At 41.7% G+C, this 18,779-nt stretch overlaps 1 protein-coding gene across 1 annotated transcript in view; it reads left to right on the top strand.

The window, feature by feature from the left end:
* Positions 1 to 791: 791 nt before the first annotated feature.
* The window catches only part of dnajc6 (DnaJ (Hsp40) homolog, subfamily C, member 6), a gene marked incomplete at its 5' end in the record, with an annotated part of 31,511 nt that continues 13,523 nt past the window's right edge, over positions 792 to 18,779 (top strand). The window contains 7 exons of the mRNA XM_083970212.1: positions 792 to 1,008; positions 7,938 to 8,073; positions 13,875 to 13,924; positions 14,891 to 15,039; positions 16,350 to 16,472; positions 17,502 to 17,635; positions 18,561 to 18,755. Coding sequence (XP_083826338.1) covers positions 792 to 1,008; positions 7,938 to 8,073; positions 13,875 to 13,924; positions 14,891 to 15,039; positions 16,350 to 16,472; positions 17,502 to 17,635; positions 18,561 to 18,755 — 1,004 coding nt within the window. The remainder of the gene's footprint in view (positions 1,009 to 7,937; positions 8,074 to 13,874; positions 13,925 to 14,890; positions 15,040 to 16,349; positions 16,473 to 17,501; positions 17,636 to 18,560; positions 18,756 to 18,779) is intronic.

Raw genomic sequence — 18,779 nt, 5'->3', positions numbered from 1 at the left:
CTGGCTAGAACATTTGTTATCTACCCAAAGTCATAGTTCACTGGGATCCTACATCAAATCTAAATAGTGGCTTCACACCCCAAAATAAATGTAATATTTCTTTAATATCTTTATAAAAAAAAAACAGGCTATAATGTGTGTTCAGTGTGGCATGTATACCTTTGTGTTGCTTGTTTTCCCAAGAATTATTAATAGCTTATAATAAGTTTCCTATGATACCTTTGGACATGATATTTTGTAGATATTTCAATATGATTTAATTATCATCTTTTTTTTTTTACGTGGAAAATGTTACGTTTTATCTATTTTGGTCGAAACGGGCCTTGCAAATTACTTTTTATTTAGCTTTTGTGCATAATGGATTGTGTGTGGCCGTGTGTCGGTGTGGATTTTCCTTGCACTCAGTCGGGGACTACAGCGACAGCAGCAATAGCAGCAGCAGCAGCAGCAGCAGCAGCAGCAGCAGCGTCGTGGTAGTAAAATGCGGAGCTGAGGAAAAGAGGAGGTGATAGAGACAGAGCGCGAGGGAGGGCGAAAGAGAGAGAGGAAGATAGAGAGACCACCCCGAATATATGTTTCCATAGAGAACAGAGGAGACCGGTCGTCCTCTCTCCTCCTCGGACATGTGGTGCACTCAGCAGCCGCAGCAGTAGTAGCAGCACAGGCTGTAGCAGCAGCAGCGGCGGCGGCGGTGGTGAAGGTGGTGGTGGTGACGGCGCCTTCGGTGCAGCTCCCACCTCTTTACTGGGGCTTCTTTTGTCTTTTAATTTCTCTTTTTGCGTCCTTCGGTAATGAGCCTGCTGGGGGCCTACAAGAAAAAGACCAGTTACGATGGCTATGAATCTTTGCAGTTGGTCGATAGCGGCGGAGATAGCTTCGGTATCGGCAGAGGAGGCAGCGGCGGCGGCGGCGGCGGAGGAAGCGCACTCGGAGGCTCCATTGTGGCCACCCTCGGACCGAAGGCAGCCCCACTGCGAGAGGAGGACTGCAGCACCATGGACAGCTCAGGTAAGAGTCCTCACCGCCGCCGGCAGTAGGCTACTGGCGCGGGGACCGGGGGTGGGGGGGAGTGCTCCTGTACTGTAGGATGTGATGACTTGAGGCTGCACAGTGATAACGCGGCCTGTAGCCTGACGGTCCGGCTGCTGGAGAGGTAGCAGCAGTGGTCATCAGCTCAGCAGCACATTGAGCTAACAATACTGAAAGTATGCAATGACGCTATCTATGCACCTACTGGATCCCACTCCCCAGGGCTCCAGGTGGTGTCCAGTCCCTACCTAACTGGGACCACTGGGTTATTACCAGCAGAATAAATGCCCCAGTGACCCTGGTTTTGTGTAAAACTGTTGTTCTTGCACGACGTGTTAACCAGTCAATACGTCTGCCTATAGGGAAATACACTGAACATACAGTTCAGACTTCACTTCAGTGAGTAATTCAGATGTATTTGGTGTCCAAAACTGTTTGTAGACCTTCACTTTGCATATAGTATGAGTGTCCATAATTAATATGCACACATAAAGTAGCATACAAACTCATTTGCAAGTCAGTGTTGAAAGATGTCTGTTTAATAACCACACTGATGGCCTATTAGCCTTTTCCATATTGGTTTTGGATATTAAGTCATATCACCACAATCTCACATGATATAATTAAACTATAGTTTTTGCCTGGCCATGGGTGATGGATTATCAGCATAATGTAGCTATTCAATTAAAACAAAAAAAAATTCTATAATCCACCTGTTATCCATCATTTATCCAGTGATGAATACCTGACATACTTTGTTGAATTCGGTCTCAATAAGTCACAGTAGTAAGTGAGGCTTGTGCCTGTCTCTGCCCTGTGCTCACCTCACTGCAGTGCTCTGTGGAGTCAGCTGGCCTCCAGGGATGAACATTTGTGTGAAACAAAAGAAGCTGGATGAGGAGGGTGGGAGGGTCAATGAGGGAAGGGGAATGGGGTTGAGAAGAAGAGGAGGAAGAGGAAGAGGAGGAGGAGGAGGAGGAGGGGGGAGGAAGGGAGGCGAGGAAGGGGGAGTCCAGTGTCAGATGTCTGTCTGGCCTGCCAGGATGGTTCTTTTGATGTACAAGTGTACCCGTCTCTGTCCCATTCACAAAACCGGCATTAGAGGGGTAAAGGTTGGCACTCTGGGAGGAGGGAGACACATTCAAACAAACCATTGATCTTTCTGGCAAAGCCTCGAGCTCTCTGTGCTGTGAACGTACCACTCTCTCCCTCTCTTACCGTGAGTGGCTGGGCTCTCTGCGGCTGTATTACCCGATGGAGTCCATATCAGAGCCTCCCCTGGTGTCTGTATCAGCAGAGTTTGTCACTGTAGCTGCCTCACCAGCCTGCACACTCCCACACCCATCTGGCCACTGACATGGAGACATGTAGAGCGGCTAACAGACCAACAGGGACGCAGCCAGGCAGATTCACACAGACATACTGTAGACTAGGTACAAGATAAAACGGAGACGGACAAAGAATGGAAAGCACTGAGGCAAAGCTAAGGTGTCCCACTGTGGACAAAATTCATTTATATCACATTTTGGATGGGATATAACACAAGAAAGACAGAAAATAAGATAGGCAGAGTTGATCTTTGGCGAAAAAGTAAAAAATAAACAAACAATCAATTAATTAATTAATCTTCAATATTGTTTGGAGATCATCAGAGAGGCCAATTATTATCTTTATCAAATGAATTATCATGGCGATGGGACTAAAAGAAACAGTTCCTTATTGAAAGTCTATTGATAGGGAGTTAGAAGTCAGCTGTTTCCTATTTTTACTGTTATTTGCCCTGAAACCAGCTACAGTAGGTCTAACAATGAACATGTTACTGGGACTCCTTCAAGGGTTTATTTTTTACTGTAAATAGGGATGTCCCCGATCCGATCATGTGATCGGAAATCTGGGTCGATCACGTAATTTTCAAAGGATCGGAATTGGGTGGAAAAGATCCGGATCACTGATGTTAGCCTATCAAAAACTAGGTTTTTCCCTGCCTAAGGCCAAGGCGGGCCACCTGTGTGATTTTGGCCTTCGTTGGTTTATTTATGCATGCGAAACACGCAAAACGTACTCTCTGGCACATTTTTCATTGTGCTCCTAAAGTAAACTAACAAATGTGAGTGTAGAGCCCTGTAAGAGCAATGTTCAGCTTCTTATGGTTTTTTTTTTAGTATTGGATTATTGGATCCAAAGTATCGGATCAGGACTCGGTATCGGCAGATACTTGAAATCAAATGACTCGGACTCGGGGGCAAAGAAATGTGATCGGGGCATCCCTACAGTAACTGTAAAGTTTTACCTTTTTGGGTCTTGACAGTTACTCCAACCAAAATACTGTAAGGATGAGCTCAAAAACAGACATAGCTTCACTTTCAGTGATTAAGATAGACAGAATCTCTTTCCTAGAAGTCTTGTGGCGTTAACTAGCAGACAGTTGCTGTAAATGAACTGCCCAAAGAGAAGCAGCAATCGGGATTCATAACCTTTTAAATCTGTTCTTTAATATGTAAAAATGTTGCTGAAAGTAACAACAAATAAGAATAATTAGATATGGTTGTCACCACTAAAAGTAATACTAACTAGAGAAGTGGCTCATCTCGCTTTAACTCGCTGCAGTCTTGCATGATCTCTGTATCACTCATTTCTCGTTAATACTGAATATATTATTTCCCATGCTCCTGTAAATAAGCAAAGTGTCTCCCCTCTCAGTGGCCTTATTTATATTCTGATTGATAAAAGGCCTTTGGATGTGTCAGAAAAGCCCTGGGTGTAAATAATAAAATAAATCATGGCTGAATTAAATTTAGCGTCTTCGGTTTCAGGGTCCTGGTATTGTGCATGCTTGCTCCCTGTCACACTGCTGTGGCTCAGTTGGACACAGGGTTTATGATGGATTCAGTGTGTTATACAGGCCTTGACACGACCCAACTGTTAACACGTGTTAAAAAATTAATCCGTTGCTTAAGTTTGTCAATGCAGATTTAGCCAACCTGTTACACTGGATGGTAAAATCTGCAGTTAAGACATTTATAAGCTAATTTGGACACTATATTCAGGACAGTGTTTGAATCAAGAAGAGCAAATATATTTATTATGATGATCCATGTAAACACAGATGGGACGTCAGACCTTTTATACAAAACTCTAACTATTTAATTGTCAGCTAGCACCTGTTTGTCAGAGCTTTTGTGAGTCACTTTTACCAGCGTGTAACAGCTTTCATGCAACTCAAAGCAGTGTAATACACCCCTGGTTAAGCTGCGTAGTAGAGGATTAATCATACTCCTCATACTCCTTGTCTCATCAGCAGCATCTATAATTAAGCAGATTAGAGTCTAGATTGATACTGCAGTCATTCAGGTCCTGGACACAACAAGGCCCAGAGTAGTAGCAAAGAGATCCAGTGTAGCGCAGCGTGTCTGCCTGTCAGGCTTCATCGTTGCACATATGTGTGTGTGTGTGTGTCACTGAGTCCGAGCTGGATATTGAGGGCGAACAGTTTGGGGCTGTAGGAGGAGGGAGACATATTCAGACAGCCCACTGATCCCTCTGGACATAACTGGAACTGCCCTTCTCTTTTCTTTGCCCCACTCTCTTCCTCCCTTTGTTTCTAATGGCCTGGCCCTGTTTTATTGTGGATCATCTCTCTCTGTTTTTGAGATTCCCTTGAAGCACATTAGTTCCTTCCTCGTCACTGCCACCTCCCTACCTGCGCAGGTACCAAACAAACATGATTGGCAGATCCAGGCTGAGCGTCACTTAGCTCTTGATTTCAAGGCAGGGCAGGATCCAGGTTTTCCTAATACATCCTGTCATGCTCGCTGACTGGGAAATCTGCATAGTAAGGAGGTTTAAAATAGACCAAATCCTACTGGAGAAATTACAGTGGGATGGCAAGGGAAGCAATCCAGTTTTTTTTTCTCATCACAGACATTCTCACTACATTAAAACAGCTCCACATAGGGAAAATTTGCTTAGGTAAATGATTGACTGAGACCCCTTTCACATCTGTACACTAAATATGAAGCTCCCAGTGGCAACACAGGTAGTGAAGGCATTTCCCAAACTACCCCTTTAAATAAATCTTAATAATATGTATCTGGCAGTAGCACAGGATGCAATAATAATAATTTCATTCATCCAGCTCCAGGGTTAATGGGGGTTATTTTGTACAAATCTGTTGTTAAAAAACAGTGAGCATGGTTTTTTGAGAGTAGTTTATCCTTAGCTGCACATAGTCCTTTCTCATTTTTTCTCCCATTGACACTCTGCTGTACAGATAAATAAAGATGAAATGCCCCAAGGCCACACAAAAAGATTCACCTCATAAAGGTGAGGAGTCGGACAGTACATCTGTGCTGTGCAGTTTCACAAGAGGTGGGAAAAAAAACAGGCCTGCTGTTTGCTTAAGGTTGTGAGGTTTAAAAAGGCCAGATGAGAAAATGTCAGCGATGAAATTTGCATTAATTCTTTCATTGTCCTTTTTAAATACTAACGCCTTACTAGTGTTGTTTTGTAAAAACCTTGCAACCTGGTGGTTTTCGGCAATTGATGAGTGAATGGCCCTTTCTGATCTTAATAGATTAAAAACAAAGGGACAATATTTTTAATCTAATACCTGTTGATGAATTAACAGCCATTTTCTTACCAGTCTGGAAGTAATATTTCAAATGAAGTGAGCTGCTGCCTCTTTTCTTCTTCTTATGATGTTAGCACACTAACCAGCTAACCCCGGCCCATCTTGTCACTGAATAATAGCGACTTACCCTCGTCTTCAATCTGCCCTGAAGATAAAGGAGGTCAAATCATAACTTCTTATAAACGATGGCTGAAGGTCTCCTCAAGTGACAAATCACCACCACCAACCGCTCCTGGAAGGAAAGCAGAGAAAACTTATAGATAAAGCCTTTTTAAAGTAACTTCAGTGATTTAATGCACTTTCAGTAAATTGGGGGACTCACAATTAAATAAATAGTGAAATCCACAGTGACTGAAATATTCTGACTCTTAGGACTTCCCATGTCTGGCACATAAGATGTCTTTCAAACTTCACGTCCCATGATGTTACCTAAACATTTTTCGCTGAAATTTTCAAACCAAATCTGAGACAACCTGGTTGACATAAAAATTTGTTCAGTCAGTGTCAGTGTGTCTGTTGAATAAAAAAAACATTCTTCAACACTGATAATCTTGAGTGCCACAGGCAAAGTTCCAGTAGAGTTTAGAAAATGTCTGTGGATCATATGCTGTTCAGCATTAGCTCAACAAGCAAGAGCTTTATTCCTTGGAAGAAAAATAAATCGCTGTCGCACATATCAGGCCTCAGAGATGAAAAGTCTAAATTTGGAACTTAGTGAAGCATCGTCTCAAATATAACATGGTGAAGGAGGGCAAGATGGAGTGAGCAAGACAGGGAAAGAGAGGAGGGGGAGAGGGATCAAGAACAGACAAGTACGGCATGTGATAAAGTGAGGAGAGAAACAGTTGCTTGGTGAATACACGGGAAACTTTATCTCAACAGCCAGCAGCTCTGTCTCTAGACTCTAGACAGATCTGTTCTGAGACGGTGTGTGTTAAGTATGAAAGTCTGCGGTAAGACTGTATCTACAAATTATATCTCAAATATATATATATAAATATGAGGATTATAAGTGAGATAATGGCACTGTCACAGAGGAGGTACAACGTTACCATTTTCCTGGGACCTGTGCTGTACCCACTCTTTCAGATGTAACCCTAATTAAACTTTATACTGTATTCCTCATATTTGAAGAAGAGCTAATCTGAGAGAGTTGATGTCAGGTCTACACATAATGAACCACCTGCAGGTTTTTAAGTGCCAAAATGGCATGTAATATAACCTATTAGCTTTTCCTCTTAGGTTATGTCCTCATTTGCGCTAACATTACACAAACTGCAGCCAACTTGATATCATACTTAACTTTACTTCTCCCAGTTTTGCCCTTATGAGCAGTGTATACACACACAAGGTCCTAATATTGTCACAATGAGGAATTCTTCTCCTTGATGATGTTTTGCTTAATTTCTTCCATTACTCTGAGTTGCATTAAGCTGCAGCTGCGCACAGACAGTGTATTACAGTCTACAGAGATACTATGGGCAGAGTGGGCTGCTGCTTGTGTTATCTCCCTGTTTGACTTTCACACAAAACTGAGACAGATTTCACACAATTGCATTTGGAAATAACCAAAGTCAAACACCACCTGAGCCAGGGGCTGGTTTCCAACAAAGACCGACCTATAACGTGATTCTTTTTTGGCACCTGATCTTCGACGTAACCCGCTATGAGAACCAGTGACTCAAAGAACCAGTCGGCCACTTCCAGATGATAAGGAGGAGCACAAGGTGTTTAAGTGTCGATCTGAGGAAGAGAACGAGAAGTTCTTAATGAACCCAGGTGCTTCAGAGACGGTCGAAAATGCTGAAAATCCCAGTTGTGGTTGATTTTCTGCTGCATCATGTTTAATGTCTGCTGATTTGGCAGCACTGCCAACTTATACCTCAAGTGATGCCACTGTGGTTGTTAATGTGCAGGTACAAATAGAGGCGAGAGACAGAAAGAGAGAAGAAATCTCAGATCAGTGGAGGAATGCTGACTCAGATATTGGATCTCTTCCAATACTTGCTTACTCTTTACATGCACATACACAAACACCTACACACATATGTACTTGTTGGGTTGTTCATTGACTCATTTGTGCATTTCCTCTGCAGTCCAGTGTAGAACTGACCAATCACATATTTTCAGTTGATATTGATCCAACATTTTCAAATCCATCATAAAGAATAGTTACTTTCAACAGTGTTCAACACCTGCATTCTCAGTGTGCGTCTTTATGTGTGTGCATGTGTGTGTTATATCCCGCTGGATTCTGATTGGCTGATATCATTCCCAGATTTAGATGCCAATTACGGTGGAGGACTGTTGGATATGGTGAAGGGAGGAGCTGGGAAGTTCTTCAGCAACTTTAAGGACAACCTGAAGGACACGCTGAAGGACACCTCCACCAAGGTCATGCATCAGGTTGCCACGTAAGTGACTGCTGTGTTTATACACCACATGTAAAAAGGTGTTTTTACTGTTTTGACTCACCAAATATTGACATATCATCACCTCTGGTGTTTGGTTTGGCTGACAATATAAAATGGGATGACCAACCCTAACTTTGCTGTGTCTAATTTTACTAGGCATCATCACATAGGGAAAGGATGGATTTTAATCATTTTTTTATTCAACAAACAGAGCTGAACAATCTGTGATCTGACCTCACAAAAATGCTTCTGAAAACACAACTTACTGTGGAACCATTAGTTGAGGGTTAGTATTTGTGTTTAGTCACAGATGTGACCAGCGATATCTATATTCAGAAAATGTCTTAGAGTATTCTCCAACTTGTACTTTGAAACAAAACTTTGGTAACTTACAGCCTACATTGTATTTAGCCTTTTCTCAAAGCCTCTGCTTCTTCAGATGAATAAAATCTGCTCATGAGCTCTCTCCTCTTACTCCTGGATTAATCAAGGTGGTCTGAGGGGAAAAGAGACACAGATTCACCCTCATTATCAGCTGGTGGTGCAAGTTGCATTGTTGCTTTTAACCTGTAATCTGCGAGGCTCAGGCTGGAGAGTGCCTAAATAAGATCCTTCCAGTGCCAGTGCCACAGCTGTGTGGCCAGACTGGGCGTTTGACTTTCCGTTGTCAAAGATACTAGAAAGCAACAACAACAAAAAACCTACAGCCAGTTTAGACCTTCAGAAACCGAAGAGAGTTTTTGTCAAAGTCACAGTAAGAGAAGCCAGAAAAGGACTATTCTGAAAAATCCCTATAACAAACATATTTACCTCAAATTCATGGTGAAAAGTCAGCATATTGATCCACACATCCTCCTCCTCCTTGGTTTAGAGTATTTTTTTGCTTTAGCGACAACATAGATAAATGTTTTGTGCTTTGTCACTAATTATATTCAGTATTCAACAGGAATTATTTTCACCTGGATGTTGTAATCCTGCAATGAGAAACAACCTCATATAATATCTTTGGTATCAGTTGATAAGATGCATTTATCTAATTAATATCAAGTGGATCATGGTGAACTGAATGTTGTTTTCTCTTGTTGACTACAATCTAAAGTGAGTCTCTGGCAGCTTTAGAAGTGAAACAGAGCTGTGTGGATGGAGGGAGGAGAGAGGGAGGTAGCAGAGTCTGGCACGGCTCGGTCGTCCCAGTGTGTTTGTGCACAGGCATCTGCACAGGGCAGCACAAAGGGACCTCTGTGCTGTCACACACATGCATTGCACACTCAAAACACACTCGCACACACACACACAGCTCTCAATATTGACTCAGCAAATTTGATCATGGTTATTCCTCTCTTGTGTCTCCTCTCCTTTGCTGCTCACATGTTGGCAAAGTCCCAGGTTCTCCTCTCCTCTCCTCTCCTCTCCTCTCCTCTCCTCTCCTCTCCATCGCTCCTTTCCTCTCCTCTCCATCGCACCTCTCCTTGGTGAATTATTCATGGCGGCTCATTGTGCCAAATGGCCAGTGCAGTGCTGATCCAGAAGGATTCATTTCACCAGGGCCCAGCATGTGGTGGTGTGTGTTTGTGCAGACTACTGTATATGTATGCTTGAGTGGGTGGTGAAGATAATGGGGTGGTGGGGAGCAGGCTACCGTGGCAACTGGCTGAAGTAAGTAAATAAGCATCGGGGGAACTGAGCTATATCACTCAATATCCAGTGTAGTGGTTCTCCAGAGCAGTCCCAAGCATAATGGTTGTATTTTACAGCTTAAGTATCAGGGCTTAGCCTGTGTTGTGACTGTGAAGGTGAAACCTGGAGACAGGGGGGTGTTGCTCTCTGTCACCCTGCAAAAAGGGGCAATTCAACAAAGTCAATGTCCTTTCACAATTGTAGATCAAATTTTTCTTACCCCTAATAAATAATCTAGTCAAGCACCATTTCCTTGAGATCGTTAAACCTCTTGCAGCGAAATGGCTCCTGATGAGATATTCTGACTTTTTCTCAGCTAGAAACTGACAAGAAGCCAAAATGTCTGAAACTTTAACAGATCAGATCCCACACATCTATCAGGAGAGAACAAGTTGGCTTAGTTCAGCAATCAGACGAGTCAAAAAACAAATCAAGAAGAAAAACAACACTTTAAATATCTTATTCCCCCAACTTATCTTTTGTAGAATTGGTTAAAGCTCCTGTTGTTGTTAATTTTTGGAAAAGTGGGAAGGGTAATTTCCCTCAGCTCTGAGGGGCTTTTTGGCATCTTTCAGCTCATTATTTTCTTGGACAGTCCACACTCATACTTAGTTGTTTTGATTCACCGTCATCAACCTTGTCTGCAGCTGCACCATAAAGCTGCTGTCAGCAAAATGTTCCTTGTTTATACGTTGCTTCTCCTCCTTACGTGATTTATTTAAGCCATTGTCAGATAATTCTCCAGATTTACACACTATTCTGCCTTTATATGTAGTAGATGGAGGGTTTTGGAGCTTGAAGGTTTTCTGGCTTAGCAGCTTAACAAGTCTGTTTCATATTGACAGCAACTGTTGGAACACGAAAGAAGCTTGTTTCAAGGCTAAAAACATTGTGAACACAGATGTAAACCAGTCCCTCTTTTAACACGTCGACCTGACTTGATTGGTTCTTTTCTGCCCGTCTCATCTGTATTCAAGGCAAAAGGGCTATTGCTGAATTATTTAAAGCAGCCAGCCTGTGTGTTTACCTGGCCGAACCAATCTGGAAACGGCACTCAACAGCGTGTTCCCCCCCGTCTGAGAAACACTGCAGTGATGGAGTCCGGATGGCTGATCTGGTTTTCTGAAAGGCACAGTGTCCTTGGCCTGTACCCAGACTGCCCCCCTACCCCCACCCCTACCCTCTCAGACATACTTACATTCATCTCTTGCTCCTTTCTGCTTTGTCTCATACTTTCTCTCTCTCAGTGGTTTTCATCCATCCTTCATCACTCATTTGTCCCCATTTCATTAGCATTACACTCTGTTGACATCTCCACCTGTCTTTCAGATATATCATTCATAACATTGAGGTTTTTTTTTTTGCTGTCAAGTTAAGAGAACTTTGATAAAATGACTCAGGATCAGCTAGGAAAACATCTTGAGTAGATTTATCAGCATTTTTGTTGAGGTCAGGCCCATGGTCATTATGTTTCAGACATTATCTACCCATTCTGTTAATTTTTAGATTGGTTTATTCTCTTCTGGAAACTGTGCATTAATGTAGAAATGCTGTTCAAACTGGAGAGGAGCATGTACTGAATACAGGAAAGTTAAAAATCGAATATCCTTGTGTTTGTGATTGCATGGTCAAGTCAATAACAATTAGAAAGGTGAGATATTATAGGTACATAAATGTATAATAAAATGAATTTGCACAGTAACAATAAATCTGGATTGATGGATGTGAATAATATCTGTCAAAAATGCTACGAAGGGGCAATTTGTCAGGAGCAAATATCACTAAGAAAAGGAGCTACATGCTTCTTTTAATAGCTATTAGGAGTGCTGAACGCATGTTTACTCATCAGTGCAGAAGAAATATTGTGTTCAGCATCAGGCTTCATTCCTTTACTCACCGAGAGCAGTCTCCAGTGGTGGAGGGCACGCGTCTTTTCTTCTACTGAAGTTAGCATGCTAACCAGCTAGCCCTGGCCTGTCACCTCCCTGCAGCCTCCATCTGCCCTGAAGATGTAAGAAGAAAACTTACAATTAGTTTCTTTGAGTCCCCATAGAAGGCCCAACACCGTTAATCTGCTAAACATACATGCATTATTAGCCTGACAGTTAATTAACAGACACAAAGAAAAACACATTCACATTGGCTTCAGAGAGTTACAGTGATTTGAGTCTATCTTGGTTAACAGTAAACTGTTAATACACCAAAGGAGATTGGATCCATTCGATGATGGACTGGAATAAGGAATAAAAATGTACCGTAGTAACAAGGAACTATTTGTTTCATTTACAGTTTCATTTTAACCCTGCATGTTAAAATTGGCTGGATAAACATTAGAGAGACACTAGATCTCTAGATGAGCTTAGGTTTGGATTCTATTGTTATATTTCAGTGAAACTCTTTGTGTGTACATGATATCTAACATACTGAATGTATACAGTAACAGAAAATTCCCCAGTGGCAGCTTTCCCCTTCTCATGTCCTCCTGGTTTTAGCCTATGTACTACTACCGCGCTGTACATTTTAATTGGCTGATAGTCTATCCTTAGAGGCCAGGGAGACTGCTTATTGTATACTGCATGGCTCTTGGCCATGGCGATTTAAGCCTGACATCTGACCTGCTTCTCTCCTCTTATAGCCCACTAGTTATTTCAGGAAGAAACAGATAAACACAGATTTACACAGAGCATATATCCAATAACCTTGTATTGTATATTTCTGAGATATTTTGGATAACAAGGGACAAGAAAGAGTGGTAATGACTTCCGGATTTCAGTTCCTTGAAATAATTTTACATTTCCATTTTCAAGATATTAAACAATATATTACTGTATTAAGGAACATTAAATAAGTAAGGTGATCTATTCACTGCCTTTAACATCAGCCTGTGAAATCTAGAGTTTGTTGTTCAGTCTGGGATAAACAGACAGAATTGGATCGAAATAGAAACCTGACCTGTGGTCCAGTTACTTCATTATAAAGGGCTTAAGGACAAAAATAGTCTCCTCCCACCTTTCTCTTTGATGGATTTAACTCAGATTCTGTGGTTTGGTTTGGTTTGGTTTATGGTTAGTATGCCTTAGCACTATTCTTTTTTGTGGCTAGACTGCAGAACATTAGATATTAATTGCATGTTAGACAAAAAAGAAATAAGCAAGGCATACTTAACCTGCTGTAATTGTGAAAGCAGATGAATTGTGTAGCACTGCATTACATAACAAGCCCACTCCCCCACCCGGTCACACAGAGACGACTCGCTCGGATCAGCTTTGCTTGGGGGATTTTCACAGTCGGCAACAAGTCACCTCAATTTCATACACATTAGCCTACTAATGTAGCTTGAATGATAATTGCAGTGCAGCAGGTAGCCAAGCTGGTTGCTGCTATTATTGAGAAAACATTTATTTATTTATTTTTTATTTTTTTTACAAAAGAACTAAATAAACTCTTCCAACTAATTTTGTGCATACCTAATCCATTAAAACAATTCCCACTCCAAACACCTTTCACCTGCTCCGTTTCATTAATGCTGTCTCCATCTCTTCCATGCTGCAGTAGTCAGCAACAAACTTATTTGTATGTGTGTGTGCTCTGCAGCTGCTCACAGTAAAAAAAAAAAAAAAAAAAGGCAGTGAAAGGCAATGCTGCTCAGCTGAGGAAATCACATATGGTTAATTCCTTTGATCTTAGACAGTTCAGCCTAATGTGATCAGCCTGAAAGGGAGAAGTTCCCCACAGTCAGACTCATGGATGCTTGTGTGATATGCAGCCTGTGTGTGAGGCTGAGATCAGCCTGGATCAGCCTGTTGGATGCTGGACATTCATATATTCATTGATGTTTTTCAAGAACAGACCTTTGCACCCTTAGCAAAAACTTAAATCATATGACAACTATACTCAAATGTGCCTGCTATATTGGGTACATAACAATGCCTTTGGTATGAAAGTAAGGGAATTCAGTTACCATCTACAAATACTGTGCAAATAAATTCATCATTACATTAAATGTACTTGTGATTATGCTTCTAATGTTTCCCTTCCTTGCTATTCATAATTTTAAAAGGACTGCATGCAAAAAAATATTGTGAAATGAATCCTTATTAAAAGGTTAATTTGCTATGTTTCAGGTACACTAAAGGGGAGCTGGACATTGCCTACATCACATCACGGATCATAGGTAAACATTAAATAAATTAAATCCCATAATTTCTACTCGTCTCCAAGGACACAGATACAATTTAGACGTAGAAACATTCACTTTGTACATGAGATGGTTGAAGTACTTTGCATCAGCACAATATATTAATATAATGGGATGGGAGCTCATGTGTAATTAAATGAACACATATAGGCTAGACACCTGCTTGCCCTCCATCCTCTTCTTTCATTCTCTAATTGCTAACAGTGTGACACACTCCAGGGTAAGGATGTATCCTGTGTAGAGGACACATTCAGCTGTACATTTGTCACCTCAGGGCTTCCATACAATCCTGCTTTGTGTGCAGCCACAGTCGGTCATGCTTGAATGTGGACCTTTGTGTGATCCATATCCCATATTTAAATGTTCTCTTCCCCTTTTCAAAACCTTCACTCAATAGCAGTGGAATATAAAAGCTATTTTCAGTTTTACACATCGAGTAGCCTACATAAACATTTTTTGTATGTAGTATCTTTTCAGAACTAGTAACTATATTTGGAACTGACATTACATTTAACTGGGACGAACTTCTTTTTGGACTTGTACACTCAGCTAATGTAAGTGTGAAAAATAAATATTTATTTGGAATACTGAGTCTATCTGCTAGAAAAGCAATTACAAAGAAATGGCTTAAGCCAGACATCCCATCTATAGATGAATGGTATGATATTAGTTACGATGTTTATGTAATGGAAAGAATCTCTTTTTCAATGAGGCTTCAGCAATCTAAATTCAATGACAAGTGGAAGCAATGGAAAATGTACATTTCCCTGAAACCCCCTTCATTTGTTTACGTTTTTTTTCTTTTTCGAGATTGGTTATTTATTTTGTTGTAGTATTGTGACAGAAAACACGCCATTTTCATGTTGTGTTACTTTATAAAATGCTTTGTAAACAATAAATTAAAAAAGAAAAGTATCTTATCTGTAACTTTTTCTCCTTCAGTGATGACCTATCCAGCTGAGTCAGTGCAGATTGGCTACCAGAACCACGTGGAGGACATCCGCTCCTTCCTCGACAGTCGCCATGCAGACCACTACACTGTTTTCAACCTATCACAGCGCAACTACCGCGGCGCCAAATTCTCCAACAGGGTGAGTGTGTCCGTCGCTGTTTCATGAAGCCACAGATTACGAAGCCGTGACAGATTTACTAGTTTGTAGTTAGCTGTTAGTGGTTGCTGCATTTTCAAGCCCTGAATTATTACAACACTACAGTGAGATATGAGGACTTGTTTATAATTTGCTGGTTATTTTTAGTCTGCTGGTATTTTAAGTCGGGCTGCTGCTATATGTGCTGTCAAACTATGAAAGCACCCAAAGCGAAGCCTCAAATTAGATTTACCTAATAAGAGGAAGAAGGAGGGAAGATGTGACTTTTTCTATTCCCAGTTTGGTCGATCAAATCCTGAGAAAAATATCTGCTTCTTTAATGTCTGCGTGTCTGAGATCTAATATCATCTGCTTGCTCCAAAACTTATTTTTAACTTTCTGACATTATGTGCACTGGGTTAAATCAGATATCCCCATACAGTCAGAGCTTTTAATGCTTTAATGATACACTTTGTGGTTGCTACCTTGCTGTACAATATTTTCAACCTCCCACTGAGCCATTAATGTGAATACACCGTGGGCTAGATGGATGTTTGGGCTGCTTTAGGGTGCTATAACTAAATCAGGGGGTGTATTTTTATGTTATTGAATTCTTTTGAAGACACAGGAATCTAGAAACAAAGTATCTTAACACACTAGTTGTTTAATACAGTATGCAATCAATACACAATTCACAGCAGAAGTTCTCAAAATCATAAATTTAATTCATAGGTCATCAATAGCCCATCTTCAATAACATTCAAAAATATAATTTAAGTGCTCAATGTAATCTGTCTCATTATGTCTATATTCTTATGACTCGGATATAACTCCAGCATGGGGTCCCTGAGCCATGTCATTCAGCGTTTATGCACAGCTGGATTGAAATTCAAGGGAAAGCCCGTGTGGGATCTCTGGATTAAAGACTGCCACCCTTCGGCAAAAACATCCGAGGAAGCCGAGGAGTCAAGCTGTGGCATTAACAAGGCCAAGATGGCCCCCTGTCTGCGTGTGGAAGTTGCTGTATCTTGAACAGATGACTCATCGTGGCAACTGGTGTGTTGTGTTGCTCTGCTGCTGCAGTGTTGTTGCTAACCTCCACCTCTCTTTTCTCCTCCCTTCTGATTTATATCTTTTTCTTGCTTTACCAACTTTTTTTTCTCCCTCCTCTACTCTCCTCTCTCTCTCCGCCTCCCTCTGGTATTTTTCTATTTCCAACTCGTTTGCTCTCTGCCTCCTCCTTGCCCTTTTGCTCTGCCGATGTCTGTCTCTCTGTCTCTCATTCTTTCTCCCCTGCATCCTCTCATTTCCAGGTTTCAGAGTGTAGCTGGCCTTCTCGCCAGGCTCCCAGCCTTCACAACCTGTTTGCTGTGTGTAAGAACATGCACAACTGGCTCAAACAAAACCCCAAGAATGTGTGTGTCATCACCTGCTCGGTAAGACAACGGTCAAACACCTGCAAAGTTGTGGATCTAATTTGGTCATAGAAACAGTGACAGGAGTTGAAATACGTCAAGAGGTTTTCAAACCCCCAAATATGTATTTGTTATTGCTTGAGAGATCAGTTTGGGGAAAAATCTGTGAAACCTCCTTAGCAACAATCTGCACTTTTAATACACACCCACTGTCATGACACATTAAGCTTTCATACTGTCAGGAATATTTCAAGCCGAGTTTAAAATCCCAAATATTTTGCAATAGAAATGTTTAGCACTCCCACCGCCACTGAAATATTCAGTGAAAACTTCTGTCTGTTCCAATTCAGTGACAGCGTTACTGTACACTGGCATGTGGTTGAGCATGTTATTGCCAAGTCAGTGTGGTTTTGGCTGTGGTCTGGCGAACCACTCCATCTTGCATAATCTTCAACAAACAGTCCCTTTCTTAAAAAAAAAGTGTTTTCTCAGCTTTCGATCACAAGAATGTCTTTGTCTCCCTGTGCCCCGAAATGAACCGGAGTAAATACTGTGATGTCGTGTGAGGAATGGGGTTTGTCTCTAAAGTTTTGAGGCGTGGGCAGTGGGCACAGTTAGTAAAGACAGTGAGGTGTTGTGTTTCGACTTAAATTCTGTTTATTCAGTTTTGTTTTTTGCTCAAAGCCATGATGGATTTTAGCCCTTACTGCACCACCAGGAGGGAATGACACCACCTCTCATGACATCACAGTATATTAAAGGGAACTACTACTATTTTTGCCTGCATTAGTCACCAGTTTGTGCAAATGCAAGTACCCGTTATTGTCTGTTTGTTAGAATTAAAGCATGTTTGAGTCACTGTGCTCAGTGGCTATTCATATTCAATCTTGATACTGGCATTGCTGCAATACCAAAGAAGTAGAAGAGGTACAGAGGTGAACATAAATGCCAGCCACAAAGAAATGTGTACAAAAAAAGCTTTAAGATTTCAAAAAGTCTCTAGCAATTTCTAAGAAGTCTGAGTGTCCCCCTTTGTTATCTGTTTCTTAGGATGGCCGTGCTCCTTCGGGTGTTCTGGTCTGTGCCATGTTCTGCTTCTGCCACCTCTTCAGCAACCCAATTCCTGCCATGCAGCTGCTCAGCGCCAAGAGACCAGGTTCCGGTCTGTGGCCTTCACACCGCAGGTTTGCATTCACCAACATGAAGTGCGAGTGTGAGAAAGAAGAATGGGAGAGAAAAGAGGGGAAGTGAGAGGAAGAAAAGAGAGGCAACTCTCTGCAGCACCTCCTACAAACCTCTCTCACCTCTGCAGTTAAATTGCTTCATGAACCACCCAGTGAAGCTGCTACAGTGGAAAAGGAAAACACCATTAGCCGCATTTCCACTGGGGGAGTTCCTGGTAAAGGAAGCGGTGGGGGGGGGGGGGCTTTACAGGAACATCCTCTCACTCGGCTGCTGTGTCTCTATTGCAGAGCAGGACCCGTCGGACTCTTAAGGCGACGTAATCAGTATGCAGTAGTCACAAAATCTCATAATCTCTGCCCACTTATCATATAGGCTACATCTTGCCTTCAAAAATTTCAAAAATGTTGCTTATTTTTGTGCTTTCTGTTGGCATCACATCCAAGGCAGGGACTCTTTTAGCCCCTGTAAAAGTTTGGGGGCAGTCCCTGTTATGTGGACACGCAGAATAGGTAAAAAAAAAACATGCTGAAGCCCAACAGTCATTTGTTTCTTCGACCTAAACAACAATCTGAGTCTGCAGAGCTGGCACGCGCCCAAGGATGGACGTTTTATTACCCTTTCAGCAAGCAGCTGTAGTATTTATCTGTCTATGGTAATGCAAGAATTTCCTCATGAGTCAGAGTTTTAGTGCAGGTTGACTGAGAGTTTATGGAAATAGCAGCAGTAATTTCATCCTGGACAGAGCACAAAGTCCTTAAATTGATTTGGCTGCACACATCCAAGACTGTGTCACCTTCCTATAACGGCCCTGTGCTGGTTTATATCATCAAAAAGCCACTGAAATGTAGGTGTAATATTAATCTGAGGACATGCAGGACACTGAGAAAAGAAGCTATGATTTTGACTCTCCTTGTCCACATGCAGGTACATCGGGTATGTGTGTAGCATGGTGTCAGAGAAGCCCAGTCTACCCCACTCCAAGCCCTTGGTGATAAAGGCACTCACCATTAGTCCGGTCCCCTGCTTCAACAAACAGCGTAGCGGCTGTCGGCCCTTTTGCGACGTCCTCATCGGAGAGACAAAGATCTTCACCACTGCACAGGAATATGAGAGGATGAGGTAATGACTGAATACTGATGTTTG

The sequence above is a fragment of the Trachurus trachurus genome (assembly GCF_905171665.1).
Source record: "Trachurus trachurus genome assembly, chromosome: 4".
NCBI classification, from domain to species: domain Eukaryota; kingdom Metazoa; phylum Chordata; class Actinopteri; order Carangiformes; family Carangidae; genus Trachurus; species Trachurus trachurus.
Note: the sequence above shows the minus strand (reverse complement) of the source record. Positions and strands in the feature narration are given on the sequence as shown.